At 44.1% G+C, this 19,867-nt stretch overlaps 1 protein-coding gene across 1 annotated transcript in view; it reads right to left on the bottom strand.

Annotated features, from left to right (window-relative positions):
• Positions 1 to 19,867, bottom strand: part of MRPS12 (mitochondrial ribosomal protein S12) — a 95,097-nt gene that overhangs the window by 21,673 nt on the left and 53,557 nt on the right. Inside the window, exon 2 of the mRNA XM_078662260.1 lies at positions 13,645 to 13,719. Within this exon, the coding sequence (XP_078518386.1) occupies positions 13,645 to 13,693 (49 nt within the window). The 5' untranslated portion in view covers positions 13,694 to 13,719. The remainder of the gene's footprint in view (positions 1 to 13,644; positions 13,720 to 19,867) is intronic.

Here is a 19,867-nt window from a genome sequence, read left to right as displayed (position 1 = left end):
AGCCCTCTCACCCCGCGCAAACATCCTGGCCACTATCCTGAGCTGTAACGGCATATTTAAGTAGGCGAAGGATAACTTTCACTTACCGTTTGCTCCTGAGGCTTCTACGTACGGTAGACCCGTGGAAATGTCCCCGATTATCTTGCGGCCTTCGCGGTGCTGGGACCGGGATCTCGAGTGAGGAGAGTATCCGGCCGCGACTGCAACAACAGCGGCCTCTGGTTGCGGTGAGGAGTCGGTCGGAGGGAACCGGAGATCGGGTGGCCGATGGCGACAGTGCCGAAACAATCCACATAGCGGAGTGCCCGGTGGGAAGTGCGGTAAAGCAGTATCGAAGGGATTCATGATACTTGGCCCCCCTTTCCGGTGTGGTGTCTGGGCATATTAACGACTTCTCCCGGAATCGGCGAGCGGCTCCCAGGGAGGGGTGGAGATTTTGTTTAGCCTTTTGGTGGCCCTCCGCTGGGATGCCTGCTTTGACTTTCGGGGTCCTCCTGTGAATCCTGCTGCTTCCTGGTGTGGGACCCGGTCCCGAGGTGCGGTGAAGAAGCAAGAGGCCGGAGCAGCTAAGATGGCGGATGGCACCCTCTCACGGACACCTCATCCGGGCAGAGAAACCGCTGTACAAGAGAGTCCTGGGGTTTGGCAACACGAGAAAGAGCCCACGTCCAGAGATATACTGGCTGCACTAACAACCCTGCAAATGACCCTGATCCGGGATGCCCGGGAACTGGGAAGGAGGATGGCCGCCATTGTTGTCCCACCGTTCCACGTGGGCATGGATCGTTCTCAAGGAAGTGCCGATGTGCCCGCCTCTGCGTCAGTGATGAGTGCTTCAGATACGTCTACGTTCGTGGAGACGCTGATAGACCCGGTCCATGAGATCGCTTTGGATAGATCGGTTGAACATGTTTGTGACTTGCCGGGGCCCTTGTCTGCCCGGCGGCTGAAGAAACAACATCGATCTATGGTTCGGGCTGCCCCGGCGATGTTTCAGCGCTTACCACGTTGTGTGACTCTCCGTCCATGGCTGGTGAGACTGTGTTCGGACTGGAGGTTGTTATCGGTATCGATACTGACACAGACGGACTTCTGCCATACGTCTTCGGCGGGGTTTTGGTGGCTAAAGTACCATGGAGCACCAGCACTACCCGGTCCACCCGGATCAATTGGACCCTTCACGCTGCTCTGTATGTCGATTGAGGGATGGACGTATGTTGGTACTATTGATAGAAGAGGCCAGGGGTGAGACCATCTAGGACGTACTGGAACTCATTGTTGGTTGACGGTGATTTAAGGGACACTCAGCGGGGATGTAATTGATTGTGCTATTGATGATTACTGTTTTTTCGTGGCTATTCTGATATTGTTGTTAGGACAATTATTGCGCGCGGTGGTGGGAGGGGGCCGGGTGACCGGATCGATGGCCCTTCTCCCAAATTTTTTTCTTCCTTTTCCCCTTTTTCTTCTCTATATTTCGTGTCTCTTATTCAGGGCGATAGGCACGCTGCTGGGGGGGGGGAGGGGGGGGGTAGGCCGTAGCCTTCTGCAGGGGTGCAGGGTGGGGGGTAGAGGGATGGGGATTGTTAATTTGTCCTTTCTTTGTCTCTATGGCCCTTTGTCTTTTTTCTTTTTCGATGTCGTCGATCTCCATGTTTCCTACAGTATGTTTCGTTTTGAGGGGTGGGGTTTAGTTCGCTCCGAAATGTATGTGTTTTTTACATTTATCCTGACTCGTATGCCTTACCCACATCACTCCAAAAGTATTTGCACCATTTGCGGATTTTCCGTTTCTTGTCTGCTATTGTGGGACCGTGTATGACCGTATGGCATTTATTCTATTTTTATTTTTATTTATTGTAAAATGAACCTTCTTGGATCCTAACTCTCACATAGTACGCTCACATGCAAGTTATATCCTGGACGCTTATTAGACCCCGATCTTCGGGTCGCTGTATCTTTTTTTACTGCATTGCTATATTTCCGACTTGAATAGCGGCCGGCCGGACTGGTTGTAGGCCCAGGTTTGTATTTACTTGCAGTTTCAATAAAGGTTTAAAAAAAAAAAAAAAAAAACTTGAACTGAGAATCTCTGTGGGCAAACTCAAAAATAAAATATTGGGGATGCCCCTAACCATAGAAGCATGGAAAAGAATAGGGATTTCATTTCCAGCCCTGCTGGAAGAAGGGGCAATCCCCCTCACCTTCAGCATGCTACAAAAACGGCATAACTTACCAGACATAGAACTCTACAACTTCCTTAAAATCAGAACTGCCCTAACCAAATCAAGTATATCCAGACACAAACCCTCAATTATTCAGTATATGGAGAATCTGAACAAAGTGGGCCATCAGGTCCCCCACTTCTAGAAACTACTCCGCCCCAACACCTCCAAGCTTAATAACAAAACAAACAGTTACTGGGAGGCACAGCTAGACACCACTCTGATCGAACAAGAAAGACACACCCTCTGGATGGCCCTTTAAAAAAATATGATCTCTCCGGCGCTAGCCCAGACAAAATTCTGGCTGGTGCACAAAATCTACTGGACCCCGGCTCGCTTAGCGTCCATGGGTCTGAGGGAACACGACCGATGCTGGAACTGTGACACAGAGCAGGGGGACCTGGCACAACTCATCTTCCACTGCACAAAGGTCACAAAATTATGGGACAAAATATTTACCTTCATAAACAAAGCCTTAGGGTGCACACTTAAAGCAAAGTTTGCCTCAATCACCACAGCATTTATAACATCTGATCTAGACACGCAACACAACAGAAACCTCCTTGACCTCCTGCTAACAGCAGCAGTTAAAATAGTACTCACCAATTGGAAGGACACCTCCAAAGCCACCTTCAAGGAGTGGCTCAACTGGGTGACATTCTTGAGCGGTGTCGACCTCACAACCCTACGTAATACACCATGGAGAAACCCCAACAGGGGTATGTGGGCTTCCCTGGACAGGTTCCTAGACCCGTATGAACCACCTTGAAGGTGCTGGTCAGTACCAGTGGCATAGCCCTGCACCTCTCCTCCAATTAGAGCAGGACACCCCCTTCCCCCTAGAATCTTCTCTCTCTCCCCCCTCTTTACTTTATCCCAGAGTAGACAATTGAACAGGGGGCCGATCAAGCTCATAATTTGCTACAACCCGACCAACCTTACGGACATCCCCAGCACAAAGCGTCACCAAGTATATGTTATATGTTTTACAATAGTTTTAGCAGGGACGTTCAAGCCTATGTAAACCATGCTACCAGCACCTATGTCAAATGGAATGTCACCCTGTATGGACAAAGCGAAGAGGACTATATGTTAATTGTCATATGTGCATGTCTAAAAACCCAATAAAAATATTTTAAAAAAAATAAAAAATAAAATCAACATAGAATTGGCTACCCCCAATTGGCATCAGCTTGCTTTCTTACAAGTCCCGAGTATATGGTACCAAGAGCACCCAGGGCATGCAAGACAAATTATAGGCGCTGAAAGCGTACACGTTTACGTTTTAAATAGTGAAACACTGGACTCTAACGTATCATATTGTTGCTACAAGCACACAGCATGAAGAATTGTACATTTGCGACCTGCATCGATCAGCCTTGGGATCCCATTCCGTGTGCGGACGGCTGGCTCTATTCTAGCGGTGGATTACCATCCTTGCACAGAAATAGCTGCCACCTCTCTGCGGTCCCACTCACCCTTCTATTTATATGCTTCAACTGCTACATAACAGCTGTCCTTCAGTATTTGCCAAGGTTTGCATATGTATTTTGTCTTTTTAATGTGAAATAACTTTGATTTAAGAAGCTTGCAAAATAGCATGTAGAGTTACCACTTTTCACCAGTTCACTACACAAGTAGTTTACTGCCCTAGACTTTTGTGTGACCCAATAGAGCATACTGGATGTTGTAGTCGTTTGAATTGTTAGACCCAATTAGATTACCATCTCCCAAATCATTGATTTCTAGATGGAAAGTTCAGGACTGGATATCGTGCTGCCTTCATTCGATTTCTTGCCATTACCATTCTTTACTTTAGAGTTGTAGCAAGGGATTGTTTTTATTTAAGACTGATTCTCCAGCAAGTCCTTCACAGCCACCTCCATTGCCTTTTTTCCCTGGTCTGTATTCTTGACTTTTAATGGCGGATTTATGGACCTTGGGTCAAAACATCTAATCTTTATGGCCATTACCAAGGGAAATCTAAGTAGTGGTGGTGTTTGTGCCGTGTGCGCCTTCTAAACATTTGCTGTTGCATTAAGTTGTTTGCGTGTGTAACAGAGATTGTTCTTGTTTTAATCAGTGCTCCATTCCTTACCTTCTCGTCTTTGTTGTTTGTAAATTTGCCTGTTCACAGTCTATATTTTCTATCCTATTTCTCCACATATTTACTATCCACATAATTCCTCTGCACACCTTTCCATATAATTCCATTACACACATCCGCACCACACAACTACATGCCACACAATTTCACAACTAATAATTGCAATACAAACCACATAATTCCACTACACACCACACACACACTCCATAACACATAGGTAAAAGACATTGCAATTTACAATGCCAATAGCTCCAACTCAAGCAAATGCAGGACCTATTGAATTCCAATGCTTGTTGTAAATTAGTGTCAAGTTTCTTTTGTGTTGTGTGGCTTTTTGTTATTTCATTGTGTGCTACTGTTAAATGCTTGCCACTAAGGGCCTCATTACAAGTTTGGCAGTCTGATGGACCGCTGAACCCGTGGTAGCGGTGTGGCCACCACCACCACACCTGTGGTCCGACCGCTGTATTCAGAGTTTGGCAGTCGGACCGCCACAGGACCATTGCGGATCATAGATCCCACTGCAGTGTTTAGAGGCCTTAATATGCTGGCGGTGCTGATGTCGCACCGGCAAGCATATTATGAGTTGCTTCACTGCAACCCTAACTACTTACAGGGCTCCTGTGTGCAGGGGGGTGCACATGTTGTGCCCCCTGCATGTGTGCACCCCAAATTCCTGCACAGGAAGACAAGCACAACATAGTGCATTTCTTCCTGTGCAGGAACGTGCTGCAGCGCTCTCAAGGCATTGCCTTTCCATGTCTCTGCTTTGAGCCTTAGAAAGTCATAGTCGCAGTACAGCCAGTCAGGATTCAACTCTTAATCCTGCGGGCTACGTGTTTGGCGGTCTCGCAGCGTGGTGGCCTGCTGTGAGACCGCCAAACTTATAATCAGGCCCTAAGTTCCTTTGTTAAAGCCTTGCTGCTCGAAATCCATAGCTATCCAGGCTTTAGCTTAAGGTTGTTCAAACAAGCCTGACTGGATCAAGACAGTTTTTGCAAGTGTATTTCAATGTAAGGCAACACAGCTGTACCCTATAATACACCAAAATTCTCACACCAGGTATTTTAGGGACATTCAATTTTGGCAGGTTTATTTTTATACATTATAAACATATTAAGATTATTGGCGTACTGTACAGTTATTATGCTTCCTCTTTATCACTCACTTATATAAAACAGCACATCTTCTCCTGATAAAATTTACTTGCATACAATGTAATATGAAAGTACAGTACATGTTCTAAGTCAATATGTCAAAAAGTAGAGTCCCCTTTGGACAAATTATAAGCAATCAGACAAATTTACATATATCATCATACTCCTTAATACATTCATACACCTTTGAGCAACACTAAGGATGATGCGAAAAACAGTCAGAAATCATAAAAAAGTACACAGTTTATTCTAATAAAACATTATTTCCACATAAAAATGACAATATAACTGAATATCATACATGCAGGTAGTAATCACATAGTGGGAACAACAACAACACACTGGTTAAAAATAAGGAGGGATACTGTGGTCCAGTTTCAGTGAATCATATTCCAATTTTGTAATTTTTTTGTAAATATATCTTTCAAATTGGAAACGTTGTATATTCCACAGATTTAATGTATCCCAATACACAAGGGCATCGACGCGTTTCGGTTTTGGCAAATTAAATTCCAGGCCAACACCTTCATCAGGATAAAATTCTTAACATTCCCACAATATAAAGAAATCTTATTTGTTTGAAAATAGTAGACTGAAATTGGTCCTTCCAAATACTAGATATCAAAGTAGGGAATCAGACAGCGTATTCCCCACTGTCCTGACCCATGAGGACTTTCGTATGGACTTCGTCTCTCAGGCTCGATCAGTATGGAAAATCTTAAAATGTTTTTATAGACCGACATACAAGGGCGTTAAATCATGAGGCTTCTCCTTTCCGACGAAGTGCCGTCTTAGATGTGGGGTTCTGTTTAAACAGAACCCCATATCTAAGACGGCACGCTGTGTGACAGCAGCCTGCAGCCGGTCTAGCGTTCTGGGTGGAAGCTTCGTCGGAAAGGAGAAGCCTCATGATTTAACGCCCTTGTATGTCGGTCTATAAAAACATTTTAAGATTTTCCATACTGATCGAGCCTGAGAGACGAAGTCCATACGAAAGTCCTCATGGGTCAGAACAGTGGGGAATACGCTGTCTGATTCCCTACTTTGATATCTAGTATTTGGAAGGACCAATTTCAGTCTACTATTTTCAAACAAATAAGATTTCTTTATATTGTGGGAATGTTAAGAATTTTATCCTGATGAAGGTGTTGGCCTGGAATTTAATTTGCCAAAACCGAAACGCGTTGATGCCCTTGTGTATTGGGATACATTAAATCTGTGGAATATACAACGTTTCCAATTTGAAAGATATATTTACAAAAAAATTACAAAATTGGAATATGATTCACTGAAACTGGACCACAGTATCCCTCCTTTTTTTTTAACCAGTGTGTTGTTGTTGTTCCCACTATGTGATTACTACCTGCATGTATGATATTCAGTTATATTGTCATTTTTATGTGGAAATAATGTTTTATTAGAATAAACTGTGTACTTTTTTATGATTTGACAGTTTTTCGCATCATCCTTAGTGTTGCTCAAAGCTGTATGAATGTATTAAGGAGTATGATGATATATGTAAATTTGTCTGATTGCTTATAATTTGTCCAAAGGGGACTCTACTTTTTGACATACTGTCTTTTTGGAACCCTACCCCTTTGGCGCTTAGGGTCCCTCTCTTTTATTAGAGACATGTTCTAAGTCAAGCCTGGGTTCTAAAAAAAATGTCTGTCCAAGACATTCTTTGTAGGTGCATAAACTTAGAAACAAATGTTATGACTATTTAGCTCTGGTGGTTCCCCCTCATGTGTGTAAAATATCATGTTTCCTCCATAAAGCAATTTACAACCGGACTGGATTTTGTATATGAGGAGTGAAACCATAGCAGGTTACCATCAATTCCAGGTAATTCTCTAGATTGTTGGACTCAACAGTGTATGGTTAGTAAAATCGATATTTAAAGAAGGCTTAATAAGTCTAATCTGCAACTCAAACTTCCAGCAATGATTTTTAGAATGTTTCACTACACAAGTATTTTGTTCAAACCCTAGAACTAACTAGGTGGCTATCCTTGTGTTTTGGAACTAAATGTTTTAAGGTATGAAACACCATTCAGCACAGAAGAGGTACCTTACAACAAAATGTATATTTTCTTTATGAATATTTTAAGTTAAATATTTAATATTTTTTCTTATATGCTTAAAATGAGAGTTTTGCTTTTGTTTTTCATTTCCTTATTCCATATTTGTTGATGTTCTCTGGAAAACAATCTTAAATTAACTTTTAAAAATATCTACTGGAAGAATTTTATCAGTATTTTAATCCCATGCGTTTTCTTCTGTTTGCGGTGTCAGATAACAACTTGACAGAGTATAAATACACTCCAAAACTAGCAGCTTTTAGCTTTCATCAACCACTTAAGACCATGGACTCGGTGAGTAAAACCTCTAGTCCACTAAAATTTAATTTTTCCCTTCATGCAAAGAAAATATTTCCTCTGCCTGATCCTTTCAATATTGCCTTTTTGTAGCTTGCATAATGGTGGCTCCTTAAAAACTAAAATCTTTGAAAACTAACCACTGGGTTCATCAGTCTTCTACTTTAAATATTGTTAGTGAAACAACTCTTTTTTAATAAAATTGACAATACTGAAAGGAAATTCTACCAAATGTGCTTTTAACAGTTAAACAATGTAGGGGCATTTATATGAAATACTGAAGAATTATCGTGTAAATTCGTAAATAAGGCACAAACACTGTCCATTAATGATTCTTATTACTTTTGTGATTGGGCATCTTTTTTCATTATTTCTTGGCTTGGAATATTATGAGTGAAAATACAAATCATCTCTTGTTCGGCCTTCAATCCTAAACCAGATGTAGTTTGACCATTTTTATCATTCGGTTAAAAGACTGTTCAGTAATGTTGAACCATCAAATTATAAAATATGCATCATGTATGTACAGAGTAATTTTAAAACAACAAGTAGTTTCGGATGCTTCCATAAAAAAACATTTTAGTGTGTAAAACTACTGCGGAAGGTTTTCTTTTTTTTTTTTTGGAAAACCTTTATTGTGCAGTATCATCAAACAATTACGGGCCTACAACCATCCGGCCGGCCTCGACGTCGGTCTAAGCACTTTCGCAATTTATACGGTGATTCAGCAGTATGTCAATACAAAATAGCAAGCATTCAGAGTTACACTGGAGACCATCAGACTGCCGAGAAACAGGAGAAATTAAGGTTCATTTTTAAATTTTTAAGCATATTTTAAAATACAGATACTAAGAAGGATCAGAGACCATACAGTCCACCGAGGGCAAGAGTGGGCAACGCCTACCGAAGGATATCCAACGAACAGAGAAACATAATCAGAGTAGCGGCACAAGAATACAAACGGACGGATAAACAACCACCAAATATAGTTCGTGCCGGTCCTTACCCACCCCATACCAAGCCACCCTACTGACCCAAAGAAAGAAATAAGAAGATAAAAGGAATTAAGAAAAGGAAAGAGAAAAAATAAGGCCCATAGAAACTTAAAACGGACAAAATAAATCCCCCCCTCCTCACCCCCCACCCTACACGCATGCAGAGGCTACGGCCTACCCCCCCCCTTAGCAGTGTGCCTGTCGCCTGAAAAGGAGTACCCGAAATATAGACACAGAAATAAGAAAGAAAGAAAGGAAAAGGAATTATATAAACCGGAGGAGGGCCATACATATGTGCTCCCGGTCTCCCCAGCCACAAGTTTATTCTCCACCCCAAGAGTAAAAGGCAACAACAGCAAGCAACAGGTACGGTATTGAATGGGGAGAGTTATCACACACTGCGCAGCTGAATGTGTCATAGGGACGTGCCAATCCGATTCTCCGCCAGCCAAGCAGCCATCAACTGTGAAAGGGAACCACTTAGCCCTGGCCTGTTCGTGTGAGTCCCCCTAAACATTGCCCCTGAGGAAAGCCCGTCCCATCCAACACAAAGGAACAAAATGGCCACGCACGGCAGAGGGGAGGTCTGTGAATACAAAATGGACGTCGCCAGTTACCAATAGGTCCATCTTCCCCGACGAACATCACCCCCAGGTTCGCCCGATGACACGCATTCCACAGCAAGGAAAGTGGGGCTTGAAAGGAGGAGGCAGTCACGGGGGCAAACAGCTGCAAAAACATTGTCCGAGCCAATAGTGGCGATACCATGAACGAAGTCTCAGTCCTCAGCCGAGAGAGATACCCTGCAGAGCCACAGGAGCTGGCGGACGGCTGCCCGCAGGCACCAACACAATCAGGGATAATCCGCTCCCCTCCGCACTCGTGTGGAGACATAGTAGCCCCCTCAAGAACAGGAAAAAGCAAATCGTCGCACCCCTGGGAGCAGTCCAGCCGTAATCGCCCCAGATTGAACGCAATGTCGTCAAGTTTCTCTCCCAGTGCTCTGAAACCATCCCTCAACGCAGATCGTAGGTCCCCAAGAGCAGCAAGAACGGCGCCACAGGATAGCGCAGGCTGTAGTCCCCACATCACAGCATTACGAGATGACTCGCACGCCCCATCGCACAGCGCATCGATAGGCAGGGTAATGCAATCTATCCCGTTCGGGGAGCCATCAAGCGTTTCCACCATGTAGGGAGAATGATGATAAAATGGGGGCGAGGTCGGCACCGGCAAGCAGCAGTCCAAGTTACCGATGCTAACAAGGCACACTTCGAAGGAGCGATCCTCGGTAATAGCCATCCCTTCTGCAATTCAAGGCTGGGGCAAATTCAGGGGTGGTCCGCAAAAACTGGGCAAGTTCGAAAATGGGGTCGATACCGCTCACCTCCAGCGTTTCACAAATAAGAAGTAGTCCCAGTGAGCCCCCATCTCGTAGATGCACTCCAGTCGCGTGTTGCGAGGAGCCGCGCTCCGGCAGAGAAATTCTTCTCCTTTTCCCCTCCGGCAATCAATGCGTCCCAAAGGACCAGCTCCGCCCAGGCCCAGCTGGCTGATGTTGATCAATTAGCACCCGGCGGTGTTCAGTGGCGTAGGTCCCGGCTCCAGGGCTGTGGAGGCCGCCAAACAACTTCACGAATATCTCCGGCTACCAGGCAGGCAGAGACATCGGGAGAACACGAGTGATGACAGCGCGCATTCACCGGCATCCAGTGCAGCACAACCTCAGGATGATGATCAGGATTTCAGTGCGGGGCTCAAGGACTTGCGGAGCCGGGAGCCTACACTTCTGCTCCGATCGCCATCTTGGCTCCTCCCTTTGCGGAAGGTTTTCTTAACTATGATTTTTAGGATTTTTTTGCATAAATATAAAGCTGTAAAAACTGGTTACAGTATAGTATAAAAGGACAGATGCTGCCCAGTCCTTAAAACTGATGCAAATATGAATTCACTCACAGAATGCTTTAACATTTTCAGCTGTACATTTGGATTCCTTAATAAAATACACTTTATTAATATTATTTAATTTTCTAAGCAGTCGTGCACCACCCCAGTAGGCCTTGCGGACACCGAGAGGTCTCCGGTCCACAGGTTAAGAACCACCGTTCTAAGTGATTCTCAGATATTTTGGAGTCCTCACTAGTCAAATTGTAAACTTAATTTATGGAGGAGTGTAACATCAAACATTTTACACTGGGCTCATATTTAGTGTTTAATGCCCAGTAAGGTGACAAAATAGTGTTGTTATACGGTCTTATAACTTTATTAAATATGGATTCAAAAACGGTGGTTAACGTTTTGGTAATTCAGTTGTCTGCATGGATACACCTGGAACAAAACAGGTGGCAGGTATACTACAATTTGTCCAGGTTAAAGGATTACACTTCAAATAAATGTTCTTAGAGGTGAATGAAATGCTGATACCCGGTTCCTTATGCTCTGGGAATGCCGGTTGTTGGAGGAGATCTAGATGTACATTTTTGTGTTATGTTGAAGATTGTGTTATTTATTCATTTGAGTTTATGATCCAGACCAGTTGTTCTTAACCTGTGGTCCGGCCACTCCTGGTAATCTGCGAAGCCTTCTCAGGGGGGTACGCAATAGCTTAGAAAATTAAATAATAACAGATTAATAATGTGTTTATAAATAAAAGAGTAAAATTGACAATTTTAAAACGTTCTGTAAATATGAAGGAATTTGAAATTAGAGACTAAAATGTAACTTGGTATCCTCAGATGGATTCTCGGGAGCGGTGCAAGTGGATCAAAGGGACTGTAGTATGGACAACGGGTAGCTTCAAATGAATTTAAAAAAAGCGCCAACCTTCCCATTAAAATGTATATTGTTTTTAATATTTGTTTTTGAATTAAGTAAAATATTTTATCATTGGAGTGTTTGTTTGAACATTGCATGTTTTCGATATTTGTGTACAATTTTGTCATCTAAATTGCTGAGGGCAGGGATGTAGCACTGCAGGACTTGAAAAATCTACTCACCCACTCGCTATGGCGAATCAGATTTTACCAGGTCGAGCTACAATTAGGACCTACTCATCCGTTCTGGTGAGTTGACAAAGAAAAGGTGTTCTGTTCAGTAGGAAAGTGAAGGAGCAATAAAAATGCCTTTAAATCTTGTTTTCATCTGGTCATATTTGCTCAGTGTTGAGAGACAGAGGTCAGAAGTGAGTTTACAATTACTTTTCCTTCTCTGACTGCAGAGTTCCAGGATTTTGTAAAGTGAACTGTCTGCCAGCTGTACGAAGTGCGAAATGAAAGGCTGTAGGACAGTGGTCTTCAAACTTGTTAATGCAGCGAGCCCCAGTGTAAAAAATACAATTAAAAAAACATTGCCTCCCCTACCCCCTTCTGGAATGTTTAAATATGTCCAGACTTATTTAAAAATTGCAGTTTAGTTCCGTATCCCCTTTTAAAACTGAAATCAAATACATGATTGCGGAACAAACTATTTTAGTTAGCTGGGCCTTACTAACGTGTAGAAGTATTCACAGTGTAATTATCAGAAATGGGAGTGGAGAGGGTTGGAGAATATTTGGAACGCCTTTACATTTGACACATACTCCTAGCCAGATATAAAAGAGAAACTAGGTTAGTGATTGCCCATTACAGAGAGGCTTACTACCGCTCTTAAAAACAAAGCATCAGCCTAATGCTTCTTTCAATGAGAGCAATATGTGGGCTAGATTCTTATTACACATTGAGCAAACATTTAGTCTATTTAATCAAACAAAAGAATTTTGTACAGCAAAAATGCTGAAAGCACATATTCGAAGGTGCACTCCTATGTGAGAATGACGACTAATACCTTCTATAACATAAAATATTTGCCAATGGTCACACAATTGGAGGCAGTTTACAGGTCAAGTACATTACAGTTAGGTCAAGTAGATTATTCAAGTTACTTGGCTAGCAGGTCTATCAACATTTTTAGAACTCTGAAGCCTGCACTGGCACTTATTTTTCCATATTAGATATTTTCTGAGTGCAAGAGTGGGGAAAAAACTCACAGATTGGTAAGAAAGCAGAAGAAAAAGACTGCAAAACCATCACAAACAGAAAGCAGGACCCTGCAAGGGCGAGAAAAAGAGGCAGGGAGTGCCTGGTTGTGGATTGAAGACTACTGGCCTTTGTATACAGCATACCAACATTTAACTGCACCAGTTGCTGGCTTCTTAGCAGAGCTTCAGCATCAGCACTCTTTCTTTCAAATTAAGTACTGGTCCCCAGATTCCATTAATGATTCAGTGGGGGTCCCCGGATTCTAGTAACCCTTAAGTGAGGTTCCATGTAAGACACAAACACTATTCTAGACAAACTCACTGCTGGGCTGTGGTATACACTGCTGCACATGATGTGTAGGGAGAAATGCTGTGATCTTAGATTGTATAGACTTCAGACATTTGCAAAATTCTTGTCACTTATCATATCTGAGGGTAGTTGCACCATCGGCCATTTTGTTAATTACCATGTGTTTCTTTATATGCACGTGGGGGGACCTTAAGTCAGTCCTTATGTTTTTTTAATTTGGAAAATGATTTTGAAATGAAGGAGAAGAGCAACTCATCAGAAGTACCAGATAGAAGCAGGGTTTGAATCCCTGGTGCAAAATAAATAAATATACAAATAAGCTGAATACCTTAAAGACACATGCAGCAAATCACTAAACAGTCCAGAGTACAGGAAACATTTCCATAACCAACATTGCTGTTCAAGGGGGCAAGGGAGTAAGTCACAGAATTACTTAAAATTCACAACAAGACACTTACTCCACTTCCACGAAGCTGCTAGTAATCCAAGTAAACCGGCACCAGACATTTTGTTTGTTCTGTATCCAAATTCTACTGTTAGGATTCAAGAACAAAAAAAACAGCATAAGAGACAAAAAACAAAAGAAATTAGCAAATTGGGAGACACCACATAGTTCACTCTAAATATATATAGTTTAGTACACATAACACAACCTAATCTCTTCCCATTCTAACAAAGGGGAATTGCATTGCGGCCTTCCCGGTTACAAATCCCTTGGTGACAGCAAATTTAAACAACATACAAGGCACAACGTGTATTTATTGCCCGTTACACAGTAAAACGAGTGACATTAGTGCAGCCAAAAACACCACATGGCCCAAATGTAGTTATGATAAGATAGTCTCAGCAGGGCACTTATAGGAATGAGTATGAATACTAAAATCTGCAAGGCAAGGATGTGAATAGGAGAAAATGAATGTATAGTGCCAGAATGTATAGTGCTAGAGAAAGCAAACGAGAATGTTATTGTGGTACCAGTACAAGTGCACAGAGTAATAGTCTGCTTTGATCTACAAAGCATGTGCTGTGGGAAAGACAAAAACTACATTCAAGTGCATGAGAAAACTACTGTGGAAACGAGAAAAATTGAATTGAAATGAAAGAGGCAACATGCATAAAAAGAGTTGCAGATCTTTTCCCACTCTGCAATTTTCTACATGGTGTCTCAAAGATCACTAAACGAGCTCTTCATGCAGAGTTACTAGAGAAAAGAGACACAGCGACAGTGTGAAATAAAGAAAGATGGAAAGGAATGGAGAAAGCAAGAGGACTGAAGAAGGGGCTGGGAAAGAAGAATAGGCGTGAAGTGGATAGTGGGCAATAACTGAAAGCAATGCAACAGTTTAATAAGAAAGATTCAGATTTGGGAGAGAGACAATGAACAGAAGAGAGATAGATGACCGGACAGAAAGAAGAGACCGGGAAAAGAGGTAAAGGGTGGAGAGAAATGTATTCACATAGCTAGCCTGTCGGCTTTCAGACACCAATATCAAAGGTTCTACATTTGTTATAAAACAAATTTCCACGTCTCATTTTAATTAGGCAGCCTTTGAATTTCCTCTTAGCAGACCCCATCCAATTCATCCTAAGTCTTAATCATTAATTGGTAGGAAGGAGCAGACACGCCTAGGTGGACAGCAAGGGACGCACCTTGAGGCAAGTCAGACTACAAGGGTCCCTAAATCCTTATTCCATGGGGCACTGAAGACCCTACGTTGGGGAATCTATGAACGATTTCAGTTTAGAGGTAGACACAGGTCACCCTACCACCGAGGCAATTCTTAGTACAACACTGCCTCACCTGGAGCCCGTTTGTTCATCCTGAAGAATGTTGCAGACACAACCAGCAAAATCATCAAAACAGCAACACCCACAGGAGGCCTTACAGTAAGGACAACAGCGCAAATCCATCAGACCAAAGACCTTGGCCCACATCTTTAGACTACGGTGAAAAGTGACCCCCAAGATGAATTCAAACACTCTAAACCAACGGTCCCCCAGCCCGACTTCCCGGCCCCAGCGGCAGGGGAGTCTACAATCTTACTCCTCCGCAGTCTTGAACAAAAGATAGAACGAACCCTCGACCTAACTCCAAACCTGTCATGGCCATTGATGTCTCCATGGGCCCCTAACACTGAAGCGGTCTATCTCGCTTGCAACAGGAGTGTGGACATGACTCCAGAGAAATCATTCCTGACTGAGACTAACAGTGCCACTAACAAAGCCCTCCTATGGCAATCAACTAAGATGGAAGTGCAAATAGATCTTCTACAAGCAATTGCAGGGCGTCTAGCAGATATAAGCTCCAAGGTGGAGGTCCTAGACGATAAGATCTCCGAACTTGCGGCCTTCAAACGGGGCGATTGCTCCTGTTGCTGTTCCACTCTCATTGAGAAATGGGCCTCCTTTCCCGAGGTCCTAGCAGATATAGTGGAACTAGCGAAAGGGAGCATGGCGGGTCCGACTCCTAACAACAAAGAAAACCGGGAGAAGTACAATAGTTCCATCTCGAGGGAGACACAGCTACCTGCGGTACCACTCGGACAGAAGAACACAGCCGACAATGGCAAAAGCGCAGAGCTTATGAACTGCAAATTAGACAGTAGCCCAAAAGCAACTAAAAACCCAAAAAGCCCAAATCTTAGGGACGGCGACGCCACTGGAAAAGTCCTGCAGGAACATATCTCACGCACAACGGATACGCAAGAACCCTCAATATCAAGGAGAGGAAAAATAGAAGCTAAAGAAGCAACCGAAAAAAAAAAGCTAAAAGTGAGACAATCCCAGCTATTGAAAATCAATCAACCGCCCTTACAAGGGGGCACAAAAGCAACCCAGCTGTATCCAATATTTACAGACAAAAACTGGGGCAACAGGGCCTCCCCGGTCTCCTTGTTAACGGAAGCTCAACACAAACAAATAATACCACCAAGTACCTCCAATGAGAAGGGCCAAAAGTCACCAGCAAGGCAAAATCACCTCACTGACATCAATTCAATGGTCGGAAAACATCCACTTCCTATAGAACCGCCATCCCAGATAACTTCGGCAACAAAGACGCAGCAAGGGGTTACCTAAAATCAATCAAACCCAAGCACGCAGCTCCAGCCTGCCACTTGGATGAACAACGGCCAAAACAAATGGCCTCAAGGAAGCTCTCCTTTAAGCCACCAAGGAAGTTCTAATAAAGAGCCAACCTCAGCAGTGTTTGCTACAGAAAAGGGAGAAAGGGCACAAACCACGGCTGCATCAGAAGTTGTCCACGAGGTGGTCCTCACTCAGAGCTTCTCGAGCACGGGAAACCACGACATCCAGAACCGGAGTAACATCTTACGCCTGTTTAAACACCTGGACACCCTAGACAAGACAGGCACAGGGGACATAGAATGGGTGAAATTTCAGAGCATGAAGGGGGACACACATGGTGACTCTTCAGTGGTGGGACTGAAGAATAAAGCAACACAACAAGCCGTTGTGAACACCACCACCCGATTTGCCGAGTGGGGCATTGAAGTTCAGATATTGTCGAATCCAAAATATCCACATGTTCTGGCCCCTGAAAGAGGGAGAAAGGCTACTTGGTCGTTCCTGCACGGGATAAACAGTCCGGGTTCCCAAGATAGAAGCCAGACGGGTAAAAGGGATCAAATGAGCATTAGAATTTCCTGCCTAAACAACCAACGGGTTATTTGCACCACCTCCCCCATCCCTGACCAAAAGGGACTCGCAAAAAGGAGTATATAGTATTCCTAACCAGGACAAAAGTCAGCCTGCCAGAGGAGACGCCGAGCCCGGATCAACGTCAAAGCCGCAATTAACCATAATTTCATGGAGCATAGCAGGGATCAGCAAAATCGGCAAAATAAAAACCTGAAGCAGTTCCTGGAAAGCGGAGACATACTTTGTTTTCAAGAAACCTGGGCCTTGTCCGCTACTCCTCTGGCAGGGTACTACGAACATCAAATACCAGCCGTAAAAAGGAATATCTTCGGTCGTCCAGCCGGCGGTCTATCAGTCTTTATAAAGCACGAGTGCGCCCTCGCAGTCACCTCTATCAACTCGAACTACCCCGGTCTGCAAGCTGTACAGATAAGAGGTTTGAGTCTCAATAAACATCCATTGCGTTTGTTGGTAATAAACTGCTACATCAACCCCGCACAGACCTTAATGAAAGACCAGCTGGAGGCACTGGCACAATAACTAGAAAATCTGCTAAACAAGCACAAAACATTCCAGGTCATCCTAGCTGGGGACTTCAATCTGAAAAATCTGGACAAAACCGAAACATCTCCCCGGGGCTTAGGCAGGGCTGTTTCCCTGCACGATTTTCTTAACAATCACAATCTGATATCAACCAACGCACTGAAAAAAGCCTGCTCGGCCTGCTGGCAGCCTAAGCCCACTTTCCGGGATGTCTCAAGAATAGACTACATTATGATTAGTGGAGAGCTGGCGGCCAGAATGGATGATTTCGAAGTTGAAGACCGGAAGGAAAGCGACCATAGGCCACTAAGAGCAGCATTTCAGCTGGACATACCGCCTGCTATCATCTACCAATCCATCGGGAAGTCAAGTGGGGAGGAGAAGCATAGCGTCCTGCGGAGGATTAAGTGGTCAGAAAAGACCAACAGCACACTTCAAATATGGCTGGACCAGGCACAGGAAGGTAGTTTATCTAGCGAGCTCTCACCCATAAATGGATGGGATAATATAATAGAGGATCTACAAACTAAGCTTGGGAACCTCAAACTCCAAAACTCTAGAACAAACGGGCCATACAGATCAGGAAGTTCCCGTCCACAGGACATACGAGACCATAAAAGACTGTTGCGCAAAGCTCTTGCAGATAAGAAAAGAGGAGGCTCCCAAACAGAGGGAGCATCGATTGCCTCACTGAGGGCATCCCTCAGGAAGAAGGTTTGGGAACACAAAAAAGCTGACATGGAAAGCAAGTGGCTCAAAGTCTTCTCCCTGCTTAAATAAAAGAACTCAGCACAACTCTGGAGATACATAAACCAGCTGAGCAACCGAGGCCCACCATGAGAAAATGGGGTTGCAATAAAAGACTGGACGCAACACGTGAAGCAGCTATATGGAACAGCCTCCACCGAGGAAGCCCCACCAAGCGACAAGGCGGAGCTTGCAGAGCAGGTGCAACTGATTAGCACAAAGCCAGGAGTTTCAATTTCGAGCCCAGGCATGGCCCCCATGGGTAATAGATCCCCGGCCGTCACAGATGATACTTTACCAACTTGGGTAAATACCCAACAGGTCACCAAAACCATCAAGAGCATGAGGAAGGACGGGGCCCTGGGGCCTAACGGGATTCCAGCACCGGTTTTCAAACAGGCACCGGTGTTCTGGGCCGCACTCCAAACTCCGCTCTTCGACTACACCTTATCGACAGCAACAAATCCCGAGTCCTGAAGGGGTTCCATACTTGTCCCAATCTTCAAAAAAGGAGATCGCCTAAAGCCGTCAAACTACAGGCTTATTGCCCTGTTAGATCTGGAAGCCAAGGCTTACGCTCGCCTATTATTGAATGATCTAGAAAAATGGGTAGAAGAGAGAAACATAATACCCATGTATCAGACTGGCTTCAGGTCCCAGGCATCAACAATGGACACTCATGTCTTGATGCTAGCACACATCTCAGCCCAGGCAACGTTAAAGAACCACTCTCCACTAATTTGCTGCTTGGCGGACTATAGGACTGCCTTCGACAAAGTAGTCGGAACACGATTATAGTGGAAACTAGAAAAGTGTTGCATTCCTCCAAATCTTTTGAAGCCAATAAGGTCAATACAAGAGGACACCTGGGTGAGGGTCAAAACAAGTGCTCGCACAGTCTCCCTCAAAATAAGCACTGAAAACGGGCTGAAGCAAGGGTGTGTGGTGGCCCCCACCCTCTTCAATTTATACACGGCGGACCTGGGAGAGGCACTAAAAGGAGCCAGTTTAATAGCCCCAAGATTAGGAAGTGTGGGGCTTCCCGTTCTACAGTATGCCGACGATACAGTCATACTGGACCATACGAAGGTGGGACTACAAAGAGCATTAAACGCTCTAAATAGCTTTAATATCGCAAACAACCTGATAGTTAACCAAGGGAAAACCAAGGTCATCATTTTTGGGTCCTACCAACGGAAAAAGAACGCACAGTGGCAACTGGCAAACTATCTAATTAACTCGGTGGCTTCATACAACTACTTAGGGGTCTGGTTCACGGAACGGGCCAAGGCGAATGTACATATAAACCAGCAGAGCTCTAAAGCCAACAAGGTTACCCACACATTAAGACAACTAAGCCAGAACCTGATTAGCCCATCCACCAGCCCTATCCTGATAGCTCTTAGAGCAAAGCTCCTTCCAGCAATCAGCTATGGTCACCTAGCCTTCCCCGGGAAACTGGATACTCTTCTTAATTCAGCCCAAGCAAAGGCATATAAGTCGGTGCTACATATACCAAGGTCAGCAAGAAAAACTAGGCTAAGACTGGAGCTTGGCCTAGCAAGGCCAGACCTGATCTGTCAGGGGGAGATTATAAAGCTATATCTAAGAACATTAAGGGCTCCAGCTAACTCTTTAAAAAAATCACCTGAGATCTATCTTCGAGTGGCCAGGCTCGGAATGGCACACTAGGCTGGGAATGGCAATTCGAGTATTGAAGATCGAGGAAGA

Source organism: Lissotriton helveticus, chromosome 9 (assembly GCF_964261635.1).
Source record: "Lissotriton helveticus chromosome 9, aLisHel1.1, whole genome shotgun sequence".
In the NCBI taxonomy this organism is placed as follows: domain Eukaryota; kingdom Metazoa; phylum Chordata; class Amphibia; order Caudata; family Salamandridae; genus Lissotriton; species Lissotriton helveticus.
The sequence above is the reverse complement of the archived record's forward strand: the minus strand, read 5'-3'. Positions and strand labels throughout refer to the sequence as shown.